Source organism: Eptesicus fuscus, chromosome 22, assembly GCF_027574615.1.
Source record: "Eptesicus fuscus isolate TK198812 chromosome 22, DD_ASM_mEF_20220401, whole genome shotgun sequence".
In the NCBI taxonomy this organism is placed as follows: Eukaryota; Metazoa; Chordata; class Mammalia; order Chiroptera; family Vespertilionidae; genus Eptesicus; species Eptesicus fuscus.
This window is the reverse complement of record NC_072494.1, coordinates 9,457,335-9,480,709: the sequence shown is the minus strand read 5'-3', so window position 1 is coordinate 9,480,709 and position 23,375 is coordinate 9,457,335. Positions and strand designations below refer to the sequence as shown.

At 55.6% G+C, this 23,375-nt stretch overlaps 1 protein-coding gene across 2 annotated transcripts in view; it reads right to left on the bottom strand.

The window, feature by feature from the left end:
* The window catches only part of VANGL1 (VANGL planar cell polarity protein 1), a 42,303-nt gene extending 19,337 nt beyond the window's left edge, over positions 1–22,966 (bottom strand). Inside the window, exons 1-4 of one of the 2 annotated variants that reach the window (XM_008147209.3) lie at positions 22,840–22,966; positions 12,828–13,031; positions 5,388–5,520; positions 14–621 (exon numbers count right to left, since the gene is read on the bottom strand). In XM_008147209.3, the coding sequence (XP_008145431.1) occupies positions 14–621; positions 5,388–5,520; positions 12,828–12,898 (812 nt within the window). In that variant the 5' untranslated portion in view covers positions 12,899–13,031; positions 22,840–22,966. The other variant, XM_054711999.1, reaches the window with a different exon arrangement.
* Between the last annotated feature and the right edge of the window lie 409 nt (positions 22,967–23,375).

The following is a 23,375-nucleotide window of genomic DNA, read 5'->3' as shown; positions in this document are numbered from 1 at the left end:
ACGCCCCCCTTACCTGAGGTGCCCCGCGCTGTAGAAGCGGGACTCGCCGTCGGTGGAGCGGACCACCTGCAGCGAGAACACGGGCTGCAGCTGCCTGAGCTCCAGCAGCACGATGGCCAGGTAGTGGATGAAGAGCAGCGCATCCACCAGCGAGACCGCGTATTGCACGATGCCCTGGTAATTCCGGTCCCGCGAGTCCAGGATGCGGACCCCGTAGAAAAGCCAATAGGAAACCACAAAGAGGAAGATGAGGACCAGCAGGAGGGCCCGGAACACAAACACCCGGGGCAGGTCGGCTCTCTGCTTGCGGAAGAAGAGGGCCCAGGTCCCGATGAGCAGGATGAGGAGCTTGAAGGCCACGGAGATGAAGAGTCCCTCGCAGATGGTGCCGCAGGGCTCCAGCTCGTCCCGCCACAGGATGGGGGGCAGCAGGATGAAGGCGATGGGGGTGAGGAAAACTAGGAGTCCGAGCGCCGCGGCCACGGTGAGGCCCAGGTAGCGCTTGCAGTCCAGCCCCACGCTGTCCTCCAAGTCCTTGCTGATCCTGGCGATGTCCTCCTGCGAGATGCTGTGCTCCGAGGTGCCCGTGATGGCCGTGGTGGTCTCCCCCCAGTTGTCATCCTGGCGGGAGAAAACAACCAGGATGCAGAGCCACACGCGGCGGGTCATTCGTAAAGGCCACTTGCGGACACGGTGGGCAGGAGGTCCCACCCGCAGAACCGACCCACCCGCATCGGCTTCCTAGAAAACTGAAGCTTAACGTTTTCAATACAGGACTTTTTAAACTTTAACAATTATCATTGACAGTTGAGGCCCGGTGCACGAAATTCATGCACGGGGGAAGGGGGCGCACAAGGGTGTCCCTCAGCCCAGCCTGCACCCTCTCCAATCTGGGACCCCTCGAAGGATGTCCGACTGCCCATTTAGGCTCAATCCCAGTAGGATCGGGCCTAAACGGGCAGTCGGACATCCCTCTCACAATCCAGGACTGCTGGCTCCCAACTGCTCGCCTGCCTGCCTTCCTGATTGCCCCTAACTGCTTCTGCCTGCCAGCCTGATCACCGCCTAATCACTCCCCTGCCAGCCTGATGCCTAACTGCTCCCCTGACAGCCTGATTGCCCCTAATTGCCCTCCCCTGCAGGCCTGGTCATCCCTATCTTCCCTCCCCTGCAGGCCTGGTCATCCCTAACTGCCCTCCCCTGTAGGCCTGGGTCCTCCCCAACTGCCCTTCCCTGCAGGCCTGGTGCCCCCCAACTTCTCTCCTCTGCAGGCCTGGTCACCCCTAACTGCCCTTCCCTGCAGGCCTGGTTGCCCCCAACTTCCCTCCTCTGCTGGCCTGGTCACCACTAACTGCCCTTCCCTGCAGGCTTGATCGCCCCCAACTGCCCTCCCTTGCAGGCCTGGTCCTCCCAACTGCCCTCCCCTGCTGGCCATCTTGTGGCGGCCATCTTGTGTCCACATGGGGCAGCATCTTTGACCACATGGGGGCAGCCATCTTGTATGTTGGAGTGACGGCCAATTTGCATATTACTCTTTTATTAGATAGGCTTTTTCAAAATGTACTATATCTACTTACAAACAGAGAGAATGTAATTTGACCTTTTTGTTTGCTGGCTTGGGTGACTCATTATGACATGATCATCATCCCTCCCCCCCCCCCACCCCCCCCACCCCTGGAGTCCCATGAGAGGCTTGGAGGCCTGGGGCTATTGGTCCTGCACTAACCAATCCCGTTGCCTGTTAGACTAACAGGAGGGCCCACCTGTGGCACCAGGAGAAAACCCTCTCTGCGTTCTCCTCAACTCATGCCTGGGTCACAAAGGCTCACCAGTGCACCTTCTGGAAGTGCCCTCCGGTAGCTCATGCAGCGGAAGGCCTCGTGAGGGAACTTTCCTCGCTCGAATCGAGGTTTACCTGCAGCTAGGACACACTGTTTTTGGAGCTCCATGGCGTTTTCAAGGCCCATTTAATAAATACCAGCGTCGAGCACACCCTGACAATGCTTCTCCAGGAACAAGCTAAGCAAATCCAAGCGTCTCTGGCCAGGGCAGCTAAACCTCCTCCCACGACACACGTTCTCCTGGCAAGCTGAACCTCAGGGCCTGGGAGTGCCAGGATCATCACGGCGCGTCGGCCTTTTGCGTTCTTGCTTTCTCTCTTTCTAACTCTGAGGTGGTTTCTAGTTAACAGCAAAGAGTCTTCACGGAACAAGACCCAGTTGTCAGGATTTTAAACAATTTTGCTATTTCACTGGCAACTCTGACTCCACCCCAAAGCAACAACGGAGAAGGAGGCAATGAAAAGTCACATGGAGTCCAAAGGGCGAGCCTCAGGGATCCGTGTATGGGATTTAACTGGGAAAAGTGTCAGATGGAGGGGCCAGTTGGGTGAAATTAATGTGTAAGACACCAACTTAAAAAAAATCTAGTTTAACAGCTGAATCAGCCAGATAGAGCTCTCATGACTGACTGAACGATAACCTCTAATCTAGGAAGGATAAGAAATTGGATTCACAAAATGCACAGGCCACGGCAAGGAGTGGGGTAGGGGGCAAAGGGCCTGGCCTGTGAAGAGACAGTTCCTCAGTTTGGGAAGCGACTGGAGCCACACACCATGAGGGAAGGGACCTTTTAAGACGAGGAAGCATCCAGGAGGAAGCATAGATGCACAGTGGCTCTTGAACACCAGCCTGGTACTTCCATATACATTTAAATATATGCTTCACTGTATGGCCCAGCAGTTCCATGTCCACGTTTTTATCAAAACGTATGTCCACAAAAGGCTTGTATGGGAATGTCCTTAACAGTTTTATTCACCGGAGCCCAAAAATGGTGCAACCCAAATGCCTGTCGGTCAGGAGAACGCATCACAAATTGTGGGACATTTGTACCCTGGGACACGACTCAGCAAAAATCCCAAAGGATGAACCTCGAAAACACACCACAGCGTGGAGAAATCTCCAATCACGATGCTGCGTGAAAAAAAGTCCGAATCAAAAGAATGTAACTCCCATTATATTAAATTCTAAAACAGGCAAGACTAATCGACAGCGACAGAAATCAAAGCAGGGCTTGCCTTGGAGAGGGGGGAGGGGGAGACAGGGAAGAACATGGGAGAACGTTCTAGAGTAACGGAAATATAGTTATCGATAGGAGTATGCGCTGTATGGGTCTTAATCAACTCTTAAAAGTTTATCAAACTGTACACTTTAGTCTGTTCGTTTCTCTGGGTGTAAATTTATTTCAATTTTTAAAAAAGAAAAAAAATCACAAGCAGGGGGAAGCATTCAAAGATGGCACCTTGCTTTAACACAGGGGGAGTTCACAGCCTCCCTACAATGACTGACTGGGTAGCGCTCTCAGTGAAGGCGACACGGGACTCCACGCGTTGTACCGGGCCCGGACTTTGGTTGACACGCGATGCTGAAACTATGACTCGCATCTTGCAGTCATTTTGTTGGCCACCACGCTCTCTGATTCAGCTCCTCGCCTTTTTTTTCCTGCCAAAGTGTCACTAACTAAATCCTTGTCCATGTTAAGAATGTGAGCACATCTGAGCCTAAAAAAAATGCAGATGGCCAAAGGGCTGTCTGGTTCATTGGAGGTTCTTAGAACAGAAAGGATCTAAGACCCTCGAATCCATGTCCCTAGATTTCCAGTGAAGAAGCTGAGGCCCACCAAGGTGACTGCCAAGGTCACACAGCTGCCGAGTGCAGCCTCCCAATGCCCATTTCCATGCACTTCCCATCACATCATCCTGGTGTCAACACCCACAGCCTCCCAATGGAGCTCCAAGGTGTAGAGACGCTGCAAAGAAGAACTGCCTTCGTACGGGCCATCAGCACCCCTGGACCCACATCTAGAAGGACATGGACCCCCTGCGGCACTGAGGGTGGTCCACTGGGGAGTGGCCCCATCCATCCAACCATCCTTCCGACCCTCCGACCCTCCAGCCCCCTGGCCCTCCCAGAGCCACGGCGGGCAGTGAGAGAGTGAGGACTACAGACATTACTCATCCTGGACACTCCCCACCCTCGTCCCGCAGCTGCAGCTCTGGGTCCCGAGGGCACCCTGGATGCTCTGAGGAGCCCACCTATGTGCTCAGAAATGCACATCTGTGTAACCCCCCCCACACACACACACACAGAGAGACTGATCCACAGTCCTACCTCCTTACAGCTGTGTGCACACATCGGGTTATTTGGGGCCCAGGCTGGACATGCATCTGTTTCAAGAGCTGGGGAGGGCATGCAAACATGTTTCTGAGTGTAGCTCAGATGCTTAAGTCAGATGGCTGCCAGACAGTGGGGGCCCGGAGAGAAGACCCCACCCAATGTTTTATAAAAATTCATAAGTTACCAAAGCAGTTGACCCTTGAACAACGTGGGGGTCAGGGGCACTTGACCCCCTTGGCTCAGTCAAAATCCGCATATAACTCTGACTCCCCCAAAACTAAACGACTAATAGCCTACTGTTGACCAGATGCCTTACCAATAACCTCAAGAATTAAGACACATTTTGCGTATGTATCATATATTGTTTTCTAATACTAAAGTAAATTAGAGAAAATATTATTCAAAAAATCATAAGGATGAGAAAACACATTTCCAGGACTGTCCTTACTTAATGAAAAAGATCCGCGTATAAGTGGACCCGCGACAGTTCAAGCCAACTGTACTTAAAAAACTGAGTGATTTCACATGAAATCCTAATTTCCAGCCTTTCCTAAATCTGGCAGGACCCAGGCCCACAGGCGGAGCCCCTGCGCTCCTGAGCAGTGACAAGTGCCTGGATGTAGGAGCTGCGTATGCATCCTTGAGCGTCCTTGTGTGGCCCTGGCACTCCCGAGCCACAGACTGCTCCCATCCCCGACCTGCCGGATATACTGTGGCCTCTGTGTGTCCCAGGGCCTGTTTCATCCATCTGTGCTTTCCTAGCCGGCATCTAAGCACGTAGCCCCCGGTCAATGTCATGTCCAGGAGTGATGCTCACTCAGGGCGGTCCTAACCGCCCCGCTCTTCTCCCCACATGACTCGGGGTTCCTGGAAGGAGGGTCCTTCCTGTTCCTCTTGCAATGAGTCTCCAGACGCTGCAGCCCACACTTCTCCCTCCCTGGCCCTGGTGTCAGCCTAGCGGGCCTCTTTCCAACACGACTCACAGCAGGCCCACCCGTCACACTTCAGCAGCACCCGCAAGCTGGCCGATGGCGGCGCAGGCTGCCCGTAAGACCAACAAGAAACCACAGGACACAGATAAACTAGTTAACATGCTAGAAAAACAAAGGTGAAAACCCAAGAGAACCTACTGCTACAAGGCTTAGGAAAACATTTCCCGAAAAGAGCCTTGATGGAGGGGCCATGTGCTTAGCGACCACCCTGGACCCTCACCTGGACTTCCTCCGTCCGAGTGGAGTCGTTCCCCAGCAGGGGCTCCCCGGTGGGCGCCTGGATGGTGACCGCCTTTTCGGGTCCTCTGCCATCTTTGCTCCGGGGGGATTTGTGCCTCTCTCTGTTTCTCTCCCTGAAGGAAAAAAAAAACAAACAAAACAGCAGCTAGCACATTTATCCCATGTTCATTAACTCTCATCTCATCCAAATATATTATAAGTTTCATTTTGAATTTAGGAAAATTACACACACACACACACACACACACACACACACACACAGGCAATACCCACCTACCGCCACTCCTCTGCCCCCACAAGGAGTAAGGTGATTTTAGCATTTTCTTCCTGCTGTTCCAGGACCCCAAAGCCCGTTACACCTCCATCAACAGTGACCGTATTTTTTCAAACCCTAACTGCGAGTTTCAGAATCTGTGGGGCTCAGGCACATTGTTATGGTAAAATGACCGCCTCGCTTTGGCTATAATTTGACTGAACTTATTCTCCAGGCCCCGCCTCTGCCCTGATTCTGATTTTGATTGGGACCACACTGCAGAGTCGTCAGGCTTCGGTCTGTCCAAAAGAATCTGGGACACGCTGTCACCCTACGCCTTTGGACAAGAAGAAAGGAAATTCTAAACCAGCGCAGAGAATCATCTACTCCTCATTCCGACAACTTCAAACTGAAAGTCATTCCCACAGGTTCCAGCTGAACTCAGAGACAGCCACAGAAGCAAACAGAAGCTGGGACAGATGATGCCAAGGTGCGTGCGTGCGTGTGCGTGTGCGTGTGCGTGTGCATGTTTTCAGGTGTCCAAAGGACAATAGGCTGCTGGGTAATATTAATCCTGGGTGGTCTCCCCGGGTGACTGTGAGCACCCTGCTGTGGGTCGGTCTTGAAACTGCAAAAAGAATCAATCCCCGTGCAAACCTCAGAGGTCACAGCCTGGACATCAACCACCCCCAACTGGGAACAGTCAACGCACCCCAAGGAGCCAAGAGTAAGTTCCCTCAACCTCCTGTCCCACAGGCCGCCGTGACCTCAGTCCTCCTTCTTCCAACCTCTGTCCTTACTCCCAAGTCTCTAGGGACAGAAGCATGGCACCGCTGACCCTGGGGCACAAGCAGTCCTTCGGTGCTGCCCCGACTATAGGTGGGGTCTTGCACAAGTTATTCAATCTCTGAAAGCCTCAGTTTCCTCCTCGGTGAGATGGGATAATGACACTACCACCGAGGTAGTGCTGGCAGAGCTGAGGACAGGGGTGTGGCCTAAGTGCTCAATACACAGTAGCTACCATCATTATGGCTAGTACTCTTAGCCCAGGGCCAAGTGTGTACCTTGGCAGAAAGAGATGTAAAATGAGCCATCAGCACACAGTCACAGCCCTTCCCGCCCCCATAGCATACCTTCCATTAACCTATTACTTAGCTAACAACACCACATGCAGGTGTCCTGTTCAAACTCCTACCTTACCAGGACGGCCCTAGGATAAGCATGGGCTAAGCCCTTCAGAGAGCTGGGGGGCTTCTGACTCTTCCATGATAGCAACCCTAATCTCTAAATAACTTAAATCTATTGTAAATCAGAGTCTAGCAGTAGATGTGTTCTGGTCAGCTCGGCATTTTACTTTAGCCAGGCAACCAGGGAAACAGCCCAGAGATCAAAGAGGTCACTGCCAATCACCCCGCTCCGAGCCCACCCCACTTCTTAGAGCTCTTGTGCTAAGTGCTCGATTGTATTCGTTTCATTCAACCCCAACAATAACCTTGAGGTCAGCATTACTATCCCCATTCTACAGACGAGGAAACTGAGGCTCAAAGAGTTTAAGTGACTCCCCAAAGTCACAGTCCGTGGCAGAGGGGGATCTGAACCCAGGCCTGCTCCCTGCCTCGACGGATACCCACTGTGCCGCACTGATGTGAGAAGCCTTCAGGAGATTTTGCAGCATGAGCATTCCTACCGCTCATCCTCACGCCCTACCCCTGAGGAACTAGCACCGCTGTGAAATGTGCCGCTGAAGCTACGGCGAGGAGTCACGACTGGGCTGTGACCTAGGACAGCACAACCAGAGTGCGTGGCCAACACTCTGCCCGAAACCATCGCTTCCAAGGGACTCCCTGTGAGACCCATACACAACCGGGGGAGTCCCCACCTGCCAGAGTGAACTGTTCAGGCAAAGTCTGGAACTGCTGCTCCCAGGGTCCCCCGCCTCCAGGCCAGACCAGGAGCCTCCTGTCCGATTTCACTCAGTTCCCTTTCCCCACCTGCTCTCACCTCTGTCACGCTCTCTGTCATCAGCCAGGTCACATGCTGCCCTCACCCATCTCCCTAGTCGCCGGCCCCATGGGTCAAATCCTGTGACGGCACAGATTCCAGTGGAAGCAAAATTCCTCCACCGTGTGTCCCACCATGTGACCAGGCAGACAGCAGGCGGGGAGCCACCAGGGCGGGAAACAGCCTCCCTAGGACCCGCCATCACTCCAGCCCCACCCACCCAGCCTGACCGGTGAAGGGCCCGACAGCACCCAAAGGAGACGCGGCAGCCGATCCGTTCCCCTGGTCACGTCAGGGTAAACCAGAGAAGAGCCCATCATCTGATAACCCAGGAGGGGTTCTCATCCCCAGAGCCAGAAACCCCAAACCAGTGCTTCTCAGACCGAGTGCAGAGAAGCCGCGGGGTGCGGGTGTGGGTGCAGACTCGCTGGCGCCACCCTCCGAGGATTCCTCTGGAAGGGAGACAACAGGAATTGCATTTTCCACCAGCACCCCAGGTGATCCAGGAACCGGTCCCCAAGCCTCTCCCACCAGATGCCCCTGGGGGAGGGGCTGTCTGGGAAGTGTCCTGTACACAGCAGGGGCTCACTCATGGGTGTGACACTCAGCTGTACGATGTCGCAATGTCCCGCGGCTGCTTTATTAAACTAGCACTAGGTGGAGGAGGCCGGGAGGAGGGCTCAGGGCAGCGTGCATGGGACAGAGGGACATGGCAGCATGCATGGGACAGAGGGACACAGGACAGCAGGCATGGGACAGAGGGACATGGCAATGTGCATGGGACAGAGGGACACAGGACAGCGGGCATGGGACAGAGGGACATGGCAATGTGCATGGGACAGAGGGACACAGGACAGCAGGCATGGGACAGAGGGACACAGGACAGCAGGCATGGGACAGAGGGACACGGCAATGTGCATGGGACAGAGGGACACAGGACAGCGGGCATGGGCCAGAGGGACACAGGACAGCGGGCATGGGCCAGAGGGACACAGGACAGTGTGCATGGGACAGAGGGACACAGGACAGTGTGCATGGGACAGAGGGACACAGGACAGCGGGCATGGGCCAGAGGGACACAGGACAGCGGGCATGGGCCAGAGGGACACAGGACAGCGGGCATGGGCCAGAGGGACACAGGACAGTGTGCATGGGACAGAGGGACACAGGACAGTGGGCATGGGCCAGAGGGACACAGGACAGCGGGCATGGGACAGAGGGACACAGGACAGTGTGCATGGGACAGAGGGACACAGGACAGTGGGCATGGGCCAGAGGGACACAGGACAGTGGGCATGGGCCAGAGGGGACACAGGACAGCGGGCATGGGCCAGAGGGACACAGGACAGTGTGCATGGGCAGAGGGACACAGGACAGCGGGCATGGGCCAGAGGGACACAGGACAGTGTGCATGGGCCAGAGAGACACAGGACAGCGGGCATGGGACCCCTGGGTGTTTCCAGCTCCGCCTAAGCGGCCGGATCGCCTGTGTGCCTGCCTTTGCGGAGCAGGTGTGTCTTTATCGCCGAGTCTGTCTCCACGCCACATCTGCCCGTAGGAGTACAGGTCAGCGTATCTGTGCACGTGCGTGTGCGCGAGGGGCAGGCGGAGCAGGCAAGGGCACGCCGAGGCCCGGCATGTGTCTGTACCTGCGCGTGTGTAAACGCACCTATTGAGGCGATTCTGGAGCGGAGCCCTTGGCGGCAGCTGCCACCCCCCCCCCCCCCCCCCCCCCCCCCCCCCCCCGGCCCCAGCCAGAATCCCTGGCGAGTCCCGCCCAGGTCCTCCTCAGTCGGCATTTCCTGGGAAGATGATTTGGTGCTGTGTCTGCTGTTTGTCTTTCTATTTGGGGAAAGCCGGCCCCACCGGGTACTCCTCCCTTTCCTTCTCCACCACCACCCACCACCTGCCCTTTCTGTCTGCTGCCGGCGGGGCCCCGGCTGCTTCCTCTCCCGCTGACTCTGCCGCCTGGGAACAAAGCCACCAGCCCCCCACCGCTCCACAGCCCTCTTCTGGACAATGCGTGTCAGCGTATCAGTCACATGAGTTACCCTTCATTTCCTTTGCTTTTTTCCCTGCCAGTTACTCCTGCACAGCCCAGGGGGAAAGCCCGGGCTTCCAAAGGCCTGAACCTGCCTATGGCACCCACTAGCCTTGTAGCTTCACGCAAATCGTGGTGCCTCTGGGCCTCAGTCTTACCACCTGGGGAATGGGGGTACCACTGCCCACGGTTCTGGGAGGGCTGTGAGGATGCGGGATGAGGACCAATGTCCTTCCTGGCGGGCACTCGGCAAGTGGTCCTGACCAAGGCTGGCCGCTGCTGTGTTGAACTCAGGGAACCGGGGCTCCGAACCCAAAGGTTTGGCGAGGTTGGTCCACACCATTTTCCCAGCAAGTTCACCGACACCCTCCGGGGAGGGCAGCCGTCGCAAAACCAGCGCACTGACCTCTCTGCTAGAAAAGAGTCACCCGTCGTCTGCTTGGACCCCAGCCGCCCTCCCCAGATGACCACGGTGACCCCGTGCACACCAAGTTTGCTGCATTGACTCTTCCTCTCCGGTGGAAGGTCTGGTAAAATTACCCGAGAGCAAGGCCCGCCCCCTCCTCCGCTTCCATTCCATTCCATTCCATTCCATTCCATTCCATTCCATTCCATTCCCCTTGAGTCCAGAGCAGGGCAGCCTGCGCAGGGACACTGCTGGGTGGCAGCCTCTCGGCTGGCCCCGGGGCCTGCTGGCACGGCCGTGGAGGGTGCTGTGACTGCCTCACCGGCTGTCGCCTGCTCCACAGTGACTCGCCCCACGGGCCCTCAGACAGAGAGTCACCACGGGCGGGCGATGCTCATTTGAAAGAGCCACGAGTGACCCATAAATCTTTCATGGCCAACCCTCCCCCCGCAGCTTTCCCGAGCAGGCGCTCGGTAACATCCCCTGATTAATTTATTAAACGCGTCAGCCTGTATCATTGTTTGCGAAGTACTTTCCACATGAGTCCTAGAGGTGCTGAGGGTTCTACGTGCTCTTTTTGTGCAAGGTTACAGTCCTTTAACTTTCCACACGGGCACGGCAGTCCTGGATCCATTTCTGGGGCCCCAAGAGGCCTGAGGACACAGCAGAGCAGGGGCCCTGACGCAGGACAGTCAGGACACGCGTGTAGATAAAGGACCCCGGAGACGGTCCCTCCTCAGAAGGCGGCAAGGTGTCCTCCTTATTCAGCTCCGAACACCACGGGAACCCCAAGCTCCCAGCTCCCACCGCTGTGGTGTGGGGAAGGGAAGCTTGGCACATGGACGAGGAATTGCTTTTTCCAGGCAGGTCCAAAGATGCGCTATTTTGAAAGACTTGTTTCTAGTATATATACACTGAGTGGCCAGATTATTATGATCTCTGAACGTGTAATAATCTGGCCACTCAGTGTGTGTGTGTGTGTGTGTGTGTGTGTGTGTGTGTATACTTTAGAGGCCTGGTGCATGAATTCGTGCATGGGTGGGGTCCGGCCAGCCTGGCCAGGGGAGGGGACATGGGCGGTTGGCCAGCGTGCCTGCTGGTCGAACTCCTGGTCGAGGGGACAATTTGCATATTAGCCTTATATTATATAGGATATACACCGAGTGGCCAGATTATTATGCGTTGAGAGATCATAATAATCTGGCCACTCAGTGTGTGTGTGTGTGTGTGTGTGTGTGTGTACATGTACATATATATGTATGTGTGTGTGTGTGTATATATATATATATATATTTTTTTTTTTTTTTTTTTTAACTAACTTGATATGTTCACCCACTGGTTGAAGTCTGTGATGACACTGTTATTACGGGAGCCTTACCTGGGCTTCAATGCAACTTTTCCCCAAAATTTTTAGGTTTATAACAGCCATACATGAAAACTTAGAAAATTATGAAAGTTTAAGAAAAAATATCCCCACAATCCTAAATAATCCCAGAGACGGATTCAGATCCCTAATAACCCCACAGATAGACACGGTCAATATGTTAACATTCATCTTATCACAAGAATATAGAGCTACGATAACATACGAACTTGTGAATCTTGTTTTTGACAACATGGCCTCACCGACATGTTTTCATGTCGTTAAACAATCTTTGCTAACCGTTCTTTTACTCTTTTACTCCATTCATATTTTTAATTCCAAAAGACACACTATGCAAGGACTGAGTGAGTACAGACAGATAACGGAGACATGAGCCGTCCGCCAGTCACCGTCTGTGCCCAGCCCCTTCCCTGTGGCTGACACTCCTGGCGGCCGGAAGAGCATCCTTCCGGACCTTTCTGCGGGTGTATCTGCATCCAGCTGCTTGTGGGAGGACCTGTTCAGTCAGGGAGGCACCGCTGCAGTCACCTTCCCAGGCCACGCAGGGCTGGACCCCAGGGGGGCCTCTAGGCAGTGGCCAGGTGTGGCCTTTGACTCTGGAGCTTAAACACCAAGGCCATTCATAGCATTAATGCAGCCACTGGTCAGCGACCTCCTACTATGTGCTGTGTTCAATGCTGAGCCTCATTTAACGCTCTCAATAGCGCTGTGAGGAGGGTCCTGCTATACCCATTTCACAGATGGGCCTGAGGAAGTGGCAGCACCGTAATTTTGCCAACTTCATCCCCTCGTTCCTTACATGCCAAGCACTCAGTAGGTCTGCAGTACAGCAGGCTCGGTGAACATCCGTGCACGCCTGCGTGTCTGCTCAGAGGAGGGGTGAGCCCCCAGTGCCTAGGACAGCGATTTCAAAACCCAAACAGGACACCAGGCCAATCCCACTTCATTGTTCAAGCCTCGTGGCAAATACAAAATGGACCCTGAGTCAGCAGCTTCGGCTGAAAAGCAATAAATTAACATGTTTTTTCAAATTTTCATTTACATTCTTGGCAAAGCTGTGGAGAACTATCTTCTAGGAGAAGTACTTGGAAATGGAAAAACATTTCCACTGCAGCGAGAAACGCTCGTTTAAAATCAATTGTGAGAAATTAAGGTCATCAGCGATAATGGAAGCAATAAAAATGCAACTTGGTGGCGAGGTTACACCCCACACAAGTTCAATGCTCCGTAAGCTCAGCTCCTCACGCACCGGGGACTGCGCCACGGGCACCCACAGCCCTGCAACCTGCCCGTTTCCCCAACAAGGAAAAGTGGAGGCATCCACAGCGTACGTACCCCTGTCTGTGGGATTTCTTCGAATGACTGGAATAGTAAGAATATCCAGAGTACGTGGACTCGGTATCCATAGCAATGGACAGCTCGCTCTGGGTGAAGGAGCGGGTGTTGTTTCTCCGGGGAGGTAGAGAGTTTCGCCAGCGGGGTTCCTGACGCCTCAAAGGGCCTGGGAATCAAGGAGCCACTCGTCCACAGGAACCAATTCTGGGAAAAAGGGGAGAAAACAGATATCAGCCTTCAAAGCCAACCTGCAGGGCTGGAGGTAAGGAGAGCAGCGCCTCCTCCTCCTCTGGGGTCTCCATGCTCATGCAGCAACACGGTCCCCCAGGCCTCTGGGAGGGAGACAGGTAGGTGACAGTCAAGCCACGCCCCAGCCACAGCAGCGGGAAGACCGGAGGCAGGTGAGAGCTGGCCCCTGGCCATTTCCCGGATACAGCCCAGCCCCCACAGGTTCAGGCTGGGGGTAGTGGCTTCCCACAGCCCTGACACCATCCCCGGCCCCCACTGCCAGTTTGCTGGTTACGAAAACAATACCCAGGAAAGTCACTTCAAAGGGATGTGCTCATAGTTTCCAACGGCCAATTGAAAAGGGGGGGAAAAAGTTCTCAGTCTCTTTAATCCAGGAACCCAAATTCCTGAGAATTTATCTTGGGGAACTAATTTCTTTTTTAAAGAAAAATTATAATTACCGCATTGTCTGTAGTAGTAAAAAGCTAGAAACCCTCTAAGTGCCCCAAAACAGAGGAATAGGATTATCCTCCCAAAGAAATATCACATGGCCGTTTACAATGATAACGATGAAGAATGGAGAGGTTTATGAGGGCACGGCTACGGGAAAAAGCAGGCTACCGGGCTGTGGAGACCGCCGAATCCACACGGCAGTTACAACCCCATAAAGCCACGCGGGGAGAGACGGGGATGAGGGGCGACATCAGAGAGAAGGAGCAGGTGACGGGTGAGTGGCAGGCTTCCTCGCTCTTTTCCCACATTCGCATTAGATGTTGCTTGGTGATAAAAATGAATGAGCAACGTTGCCAAGTAAATTCCTGAGCCCCACACGCTAACTTGTAGAACCCCGAGATCTGAGAGTGGCGCCCATCACCCCAGAGCTGGGCTCCGCCCAACAGGGCTCCTCCCTCCAGGGCCCTGGGAGCTCACACTGCAAACAGAGCCGGTGAGAGAAGTGCGAAGAAAACACAAAGGACCTGCAAATGCCTGCCCCTGTCCCTGCCAGGGACAGGCCAGGCTCCTGGCCCCAGCAACCACCACCAGGGGCAGGCCAGGCTCCTGGCCCCAGCAACCACCACCAGGGGCAGGCCAGGCTCCTGGCCCCAGCAACCACCACCAGGGGCAGGCCAGGCTCCTGGCCCCAGCAACCACCACCAGGGGCAGGCCAGGCTCCTGGCCACCCTCAAAGGGCACGCTCCCCTCCGAGGTCTGTGACCCAGACCTTGCCCCCCTAGCCCTGGGTGCCGTGACTGGTCATTTCCTTCCTCCTCGGCCATCCAGGGGCCAGGTGAGAAGAGGGAGACCTGGTTCTAGCCAGAGCTCTCCCCTGCCTAGTACAGCCTGGGACTGGCCACTGGCCTGTCCCACCAACCAGCCACCACCTTCACGCGGTGGATCTGAAGGCGTGAGCAGATGCAGTACCGGAGCTGGGTGCCAATCAGGTGCCACTGGCTTATTAGCCGTGTGACTCGATCGCAGCCCTAACCCTCTCTGAACCCGCCTCTGTAAAAGGTGTGCACCAGGGCTGCGGGCAGGAGGAGAGAGCTACACGTGGGAATGCTCCCAGCGTGGCTCCGAGGACTGGACAAACGAACGTCCTGACTCCCAGGATGCCCGTCCCGGGTCCAAAACCTGACGCCCTGCTGTCTTCCTCGGGAGGAGGAAAGCTGCGGGGAAGGAGCAGGCGGAGCCGCGCCCCGGCGGCCTTCCCACCTGGAGGCCCCTGCAGTCAGGTGGCCCTGGGCTGGCATCGCCGCCCACCCCTGGCTAAGGAGCTGTCACCTGACAGGGCAGGCTCCCCGGGGGCAGCCCCGTCCCTTAAGGAGAAACCAGCGGCCTATTTTCCGGGATGGCTGTGAATGTGGAAACAGATGACAAATGTTGCAGGCATTTTGAAAAAAGGTTAGTTGTGCTCTCGGACCGACCCCCACTTTTCCTAGAAGACTTCGCCAGCCCGCTCATCGTTTCGCTCCCTCCTCTGCCTCCCACCGTTTTCACGAGCAACTTCCATGGCTTTCAGCACCTCAGCCTCTCCGTCCTTTCAGCTCGGGGCTCTGCTGCGTGTTACCTGGCGGATACCTGCCCTGCACCCGCCTCCTTCCCCAAGGCCCTTCGCCCTGCTCTCCTGCTGACCCGCAGGCCCCAACGCCAGCGCTTCGCCCAGAGCCCTGACTGTGCTTCTCCTTTCAGAATCCACACCCACAACCTACCCTTCCTCTGCCTTCCAAACCGGAATTCCCGACTGCCCTTTCCAGCCCAGCTTCTGGCTAACTCTGGCCACCTGCTGCTGGGGGGGCTCAGGGGCGGGCGGCCCGGCCCCGCAGACCCGGCTGGTCCTATCCAGGCTTCCTGGCCGTGACTCCGAGGGGCACACGCTCACCTCCTGGGCTTGTTTCTCCCCCGGTAACCCGAGGCCATGTCATTCGAACTTCCTCGGGCGGCTGTGAGCATCCATGGAGACTCCCTGTGTAACGCCTCTGGCAGCTGGTGACCCACGTTTCATTCCTCTTCCCCCGCTGCCCGCGGCCGCCATTCTTCATCCTCATTAGGGATCCTGGCCAACCACTGAGGTAACAGCGGGCACGTCCCCCAAGGACACGGTGGTGTCTCCCTCCCTCTCCCTTCTGCTCTCTTTGGGGAAAGGCTGTACCGAACTTACCAGCCGCCCTTGCCCAGTTTCTCTCCCACAGTCCCTGCCTGTATCATCAAAGCGGGGGGTCTGCAGGTGCTGCCACGCCCCCCGACTGTCACCGCAACCCTCCTCTCCTCTGAAGAGCTCTTAGCTGGCCAGCGACAGCAATGAGCCCAATCCAAAGGCCACGCCCCCGTCCTCCTTTCCCTAGATCTTAGCCTATCGATCCATTCACCCACCGCCATATTCATTAAGCAGCTGGAGAGACCCACTGGCAAGGCCGGGGCACAGCCACACCAACGCACACAGCACAGCGTCACCATCGATGTGACGCCCTGACACGGCTCCGCCCGCACGCCCGCCCCTCGCCCCATCAAGTCACCCCTCAAGACGCAAACTCGCCCATTCTTCCCCGCCATGGATTCACTCTACTAGAAGATCCTGGAGACGAGAGCTATTGTTTACCCCCAGGACACTCTGAACACAGAGGTGGCCAGCAAGCACCAGCCCCCAATGCCCTGTGCCCCGCAGGTGCTCTGCTCCTCCGGGACTCTCTCAATCACCTCACAACACGCCCCGCTGTCCAGGCCTCCCCTTTCCAATTCCCTCCGTCAGGGCGATGTCATCATCCTACCTACCGCTCCTGTAACTCCACCGCGTGCCATTTCCATATTCCCCCCCTTCATCCCACACACCCTCCCATCACCAAGTGCCCTGGTCCTCCAGGATCCGCCCCTCCTCCCCCCCTCCCGTTCTCAGCCGCCCACTTCCGCCAGGGCTAACCTATTAGAGAGCCTGCAGACTCCTCACTGAGTCCAGTCTTTGCAGAGCCCAGGCCCCTTCTTTTGCATCAGACGGTTCCCATCATCACGATGAACTCCTGTCCGAGATCTAAGGGGGGTAAGAAGCAGCAACAGGCAGCCCAGTGACAAAAATCCACAGTGAACTCATCTTAAAAGCCAATGTCAGAGCTTCAGGACAGCAGTCCCCTCTTATCCACAGGCGACACCTTCCAAGACCCCCAGCGGATGCCTGAAACCGCAGACAGTACCAAACCCTGTATATGCTTTGTTTTTTGCTATACATACATACCTATGAGAAAGTTTAACCCTTTGCACTTGCTTGCTTTTTTCTCGATTCCTTTATTCTAATGCTAACCGTGTTGAGTCACACTTGACATCCGAGTGCAAAAGGTTAATTTATAAATTAGGCACGATAAAGAGACTAACAACAATATTAAGTGGGACAATCGTAACAATCCTATATAATAAAAGCCTAATATGCTAAGTGTCCGACTGTTCGCTTGACCATATGACCACTCGCTGAGTCACACCGACCACCAGGGGGCAGATTCTCTGACCGGTAGGTTAGCTTGCTGCTGGGGTCCAGCTCATCGGGATTGGGTGAGACAGGCCAGACATGCCCTGGAGCCCTCCCCAGTCCCCTTTCGCAATCCGGGACCCCTGAGGGGATATCAGAGAGCCAGTTTCAGCCTGATCCCCACAGGCCAGGCCGAGGGACCCCACCGGTGCACGAATCCGTGCACTGGGCCTCTAGTATACTATAATAAAAGTATGTGAAAGTGGTCTCTCTCAAAATATCTTACAGCACTGTGCCCATCCTTCTTCTTGTGAGGCTGTGAGATGACAATGTCCAGGGTGATGAGATGCTATTAAGTAAAACAATGGCTGAGGGAACGAAAGCGCTGAGATTCCTTGCAGTGGATCTGATAACCTGCACGACTACTAGATGACTAACGGCGGGTAGCATCTACGCTGTGGATCCTGGACAACAGGACGATTCACCTCTCAGGCGGGATGGAGCGAGATTTCACCACACTACTCGGCATGGCGTGCAATCGGAAACGTATGAATGGTTTATTTCTGGAATGTTCCAGGTAACATTTTCAGACAGCGGTTAACCGCAGATAACGGGAACCCTGGAAAGCGAAACTGTGGGTCAGGAGGGACTCCAGTGTCCTGGGGCTTATCGCGCAGTGACAACATTTACAAGATAGTTTCCTTGTATGTACAAGAAACGAGCAGGACTCAGATAAGGCCAGAGGGCTGCCTTATCAGGAAGGTAATGAAGTGAAAGAGAAGGAACCAGATTCCCAGGGTGATAACCCGCAGGCTGCTGCACGGCCAGGCCGGGCCGGCGGGGATGGTGTCACAGAAAGGCGCTAACAGGGATCCTGGAATCTGGAGCCGTCCTGGGGCCCAGCGTGACCTTTCAAATCACAGGACCTGTCACTTCCCTGTAAACCCCTCCCGGTCTAGACGGGGCCCTTTCCCAGGGCCCTTTTACATCACAACGTCCAGTTCTCCATCTGAGCGGTCGCCTTGTGAAGGGACGGTCAGCTCCAGGAGGGCAGCGGCCACCTTCGTCACCGCCTCGCCAGCCCCGAGGACCTCACAGGCACGGTGCGCGCTGAGTGCAGAGTGGCCGTCCTCAGGATGTGAAGGCCACACGTCAACTGCGCAAGACACTGTAGAGATCGCCTGTCTTAAACCCTCGTTTTCTGGAGGAGGGAGAGGTGCAGGGTTCGATTCGGCAGTGATGACAGCCACGTGGAGCGGTGCTGCCTGCCGCTCACACGCCTGTCTCACTCAGACCCGCCCTGGCCAGCCGCCTCCCCCGCCCGCCTGTCAATATCCCCCAGGAGCTACAGGCACCGCAGGAGGCGGACACCAGGACAGGGCCGGGGCCGGCACACCAGGTCCACGGGGGCACGGAGAAAAGCCAAGTGAAGACTGGTGGCCTCGACGAGAATCTTCCCGAAAGTCACATTCACGCACATAAAGGATACCTACTCCTTAAATGGGGAGGGCAGAGCCAGCGGAGGGACACGGCATCTTCACGGAAAGGAAATGATCAAAACATCCACAGCTCTGCCTGGAGCTGTTAGGTAACCAAGGGCACTGGTGTGCAGGGTAGAAGGTCCCTTTAAAGGGGTACAGAGACACACACTGACCTTCAAGGGCCGCGGCCCTCACTCCCCTAAGAGTTTCTGTGTACGTTACTTTAAATATTTAACTTTCACCATATATATAATTCTAAAGGGTTGACTCCATTAGTTATTATTCTTACTCTGTTCTCTTACTTTATTTTTGTTGTTGACACTATGACAGATGTCCCCCACCCCACCCCCTTTGCCCACCTCCGCCCAGCCCGCTCCTCCCATTCCCCTTTTCCTATGTTTAGAAGCTAACATTTTTCTCAGTGATATGGACCTCGAGGGGAAAATGACAATTTAAATCATTTTGCTTAGAGTCAACTTTTCTTCTACAGAAGAGAAGCAGTGAGCACCGGCTCTGGGGTTAGACCGTCACTGTTCAAATCCTGGTCCCGGTACTCAGCAGCTGTGTGACCTCAGATCAAGTTGCTTAACCTTTCTGTGCCCGGCTCCCTAACTGTAACAAGAGAATTCTATTTTACTGACCTTATAGGCTCATGGCGGCTATTAAGTGAGATGATTCATATAATTTAAAACAGTGCCGCCTGGCATACGGAAAGCACCCACAACGGTTAGGGCATTCCTCTCCTCCTTCAGGAAAGTGAAAGTCTCTCAGTTACAATACCTCAGTACAGCACAGGACTTGCGTGTCATTTTCATTGAACTCCTGTACCTTTTGGGGGTCTGTAATAGCCTATCTTTAATGAATACCATTAACTGTAGCTAAGTAACGTAATGATTTCCATTCTGTTCCTTGCAGGCCTCCTTTTACTGTTCCCAGGTTGGAAGTGAATTATCGCAGAGATCAGAGAAGACTGGACGTGTTTTACGGGTTTACTGGGAGGACCCCGGGGCTGGAAGGGAGGGTGTGGAGAACTATGGCAAGGTCTGCAAAACATTTTGCTGAACGTGTGGTCTGTAAACCGTAAAACATCATCCAGATCACTGATGTGGGGGTCAGAGGGCGTGTGGCACTTAGGACAAATCTCATGATTCTTTCGTTACAACAGAACTTCTTATAAGCGAACTAGAGGCCCGGTGCACGAAATTCATGCACAGGTAGGGTACCTACGCCTGGCCGGCGATCAGGGCCAATCAGGTTCCCCACCTCCTCCTTCCCTCGCCACCAGCACCAGCACCACCACAGGGCGGTTCCCCGCCTCCCCACCTCCTCCTTCCCTCGCTCCCTCAGCACCCCGCCAGTGCCCCACCGCCGCTGGTGGCCTGCCATGTTCTGCGCCGCCCCCTGGTGGTCAGCGCACATCATAACGAGCGATCGAACTCCCAGTCTCCCAAACTCCTGAGGGGACACTTTGCATATTAGCCTTTGATATATATATATATATATATATATAGATGATTCTGGGCCACCATTCACAAGGAAAGAAATGTCAACCCCATTTTACCTGTCTTGCCAATGACTTCAGCTCACCTTCCCAGAATAACTGCTCTTGGCTTGAGTCACTAATGACCTATAAAACACCCAGCACCTCAGTACAGATTTCTGAAGAGTTGCGAACAGTTCACGTGTCTGGGGCTCTATGGTGTATATTTGTTTTCAAGTGACCCCTTTGACCCTGCTAGACATTCAGCAAAACAGATCTCACGGGACTACCTCCTCTGTCAACCCCATTGGTGCCGGGTCCAACGCCTGCTGCCCAATAAGGGGGATGCGGGACAGCGATGGAGACAGACAGCAGAACACACATGCACCCTTTCCTCAGGCTTCAGCCAGACCAAGGCCCTCGGAGAGTCACAGACCAGCCCCAAGTCCACCTAATCCTGTCTCGTCCCCCTTCCGGAAAATCGCATGGCGCGATGCCCCGATCACGTGCCCATACCCAGCTGGTCCCATAACCACAGCTAGTCCCCTTCACAGATCGAGGATGTGTGAGGGGCTGTTTTAAGGCACTTGCATGTAATATCTCACTTAATTCTCAGACCAAACCTTGTAAGGGAGGTAAAATGTTAATGTCACATTACAGTTAAGGATACCAGGGTGACACACGTGGTGAGTGCTGGAGCGAGGGTTTGAACTCAAGAGTCGAATTCCAGAACCTGTGCTCTGAGCTATGGAAAAATGTATCGCCGCGGAGCAATTACCAGAACTATTTACTTACACAAAGGAGGGTGGGCAACGATCGTAAATGGTCCCCCCCACACACATAACCCATAAAGAATGCTGCGATTTCAACTCCTACGCACAGGTTCAGTGTCCCAGGCACTGGGTGCGGGGGAGTCCAGGAGAAAAGAAAGGCGCTCACAGCCCCAAGGTGGAAACTGCGTATTAACACACAATGTGGTAAGGGCCATGCAAGCCACATGCTGCTGAGGCCTGGCATTTCCAGTTGTAGGTTTGTAAGTTTTACAGGGCTGCCGGAAATATTGTAACTTGGGTCGCCCATCAAGTTATAATATTTGTCTGTGTGAGGAAGAATGCCTCCTCACCTGGGGCCTGCTTATTCTTCGATAGAGCGAAGGGCCACCAGGAACTGTGGCCAGGTAAGGAAACTCCCCTTTAAGGTTTCGGCGGGTCACTCACATACATCACAATAAAAAGAGGCTGCCTGGCGAGCAGTCCTTACAAACAGGCCACTCGCCCAAGTTCCCATCCCCTTTTATTTACCAGTTGAGCTGCAACCAAGTCACACAGCCGACGCTGCGAAGTGAAATTTTCACACTAATTATACTTAGACACCCACGTTTGGGAAATGGCTACCTGCTCACAGATAGGTGGAAAGTGTTACTTCTTTGAACTCTGGAATAGACCAGTTTCCTCCCACAAATCAAAGCCCCAACGATATCACACTGATTTAATTTGACTCTAAGAACTCTAATTAGTGGTTACATAAAATGACTAATTACACCTCCCTGGGTGCAGACAGTTTCTGCCCTCTCACTTAGAGAGCCTAGGAGCTGTGTAATCAAACGACCCACACCCCCAGGAAGGAGAATGCTCATTAGCATTGTGGATGGGCGACCCAAGTTATAATATTTCCAGCAGCCCTGTAAAAACGTATACACAGACAACTGGAAGTGCCAGATCCTTTACAGCCTGCTAGCTTTGGGAATAAGTGTCTAAAAAATGCATTCATTTCCAACCACAGCCCCTGGGGGGAAAAAAAAAAAAAAGAAGAAGGGTTAACAACACGCAAGTGCCAGCCACGCCATCACCATAATGAAGCGCCCTGGCACCTCTTGGGGAGCAGATAAAAGAGCTCACAGCACCTTCGCGGCCAGCAGATACCTGGTTGGGAGACGTGAAAACTGAGCAACAGATTTCTGGGCTCCAAGTCTCACTCCCAGCTCCTCTCCGGCCGCCAGGCCGCGGCTCCGCCCCACTCCTGCCTCCGCCGCCGACGCGTTTAAATTTTTATAAAGCTTCACGCTCCCCAGGGCGCGTTGCTCGGGGCAGTTCAAAGGCTGCAGTTGGAAAGGGGGTCCTGCCCCCCCCCCCCCCCCCCCCCCCCCGGCGAAGCTGCCCGGGCGCGGGGAGTTGTCCTCCAAGCGGGTCCCCTCGCAGAGATCTGCCGGCGCCTTCGGCTCCACCCCGGCGTTTTTTGAAAGTAAACTCCTACCTGCCTGTTGCGCTCGGCGATGCGCCATCGGACTCGTCCCCCCCGGCCTCGGACTCGCCCCCCCCTCCCCCGCTCGGCCTCCGGGGCGGCTCAAATTTGGAAGCGGGGTGTGAACACAAGCCAAGCTCTGTGCCGGCTGCTGGCCCTGGGCCGGGCGGCCCCCGGACGCTGGCGGTTTCGGGGTCGAGCCCGCGGCGGGGTGGGGACCAGGGTGCGCGCCCGGCCGCCCCGGTCCCTGGCCCGCCCGGCGGATGCGGCCGCCCGGTGCCCCCAGGAACGCCCGGCCATTCCCTGCTGGCCGCCGGAACGCGCACCCCGAGGTGCACCCCAAAGTGCAGCCAGGGGAGAAGGGGCGTCCGAGGCGCGAGGAGGGAATGCCGGGACCCAAGGAAGTGGGGTGCGGCGGGAGCGCGAGGCAGGGGTAGGAGGGGCGCACCTCGCGGGGATGCGAGAGGAGGGTGGTCCCGGGAAGCACACACGGGGTGCGGTCCGCAGGAGGGCGGCGGGAGGAGAGCCGTGAGCCGGTCTGCGTCCTGCGGCCGGGGTGCGGGATCGCGCTGGGGGCGTCTCCCCGCCGGAGCTCTGCGCCCGCGCCCGCCGGCCTCTGGCCAGACTCACCTCGGCGCCGCCGTGCGGGCTCCGCGGCCGCGGTCTCGGCTCGCAGCGGCCCCGGCTCTGCGGCCTGCGCTGGGCTCCTGTGGAGGCAGAGCCGCCGCCGCCGCTGCCGCTTTCCGCTTCCTGTCCCGGCGCCGCCCCGCAGCCGAGCCCAGCCCCGCGAGCCCGGCGCGGCCGCTAGCCAAGAGCAGCGAGCGCGGCCTCCCGCCCGGCCCACCTGCCGCCGAGGGCGGGGCCCGCGGGGCTCCCCCTCCCTCCGCTCACTCCACGCATGGGACACACTCACACGCGCACACGCACACTCATACGCACACAGACTCAGAGACTGATCCCCCCACCACACATACTCACGCATGGCCAGGCACTGACCCCACCCAGCACCCCAACTTGCTTGCACCCTTAAACTCTCTCTCTCACACACACACACACACACAGGCCAGGAACTGACCCCATCCAGCACCCCAACATGCTTGCACCCTTAAACTCTCACACACACACTCACTCACACATAAACACATGGCCAGGAATTGACCCCACCC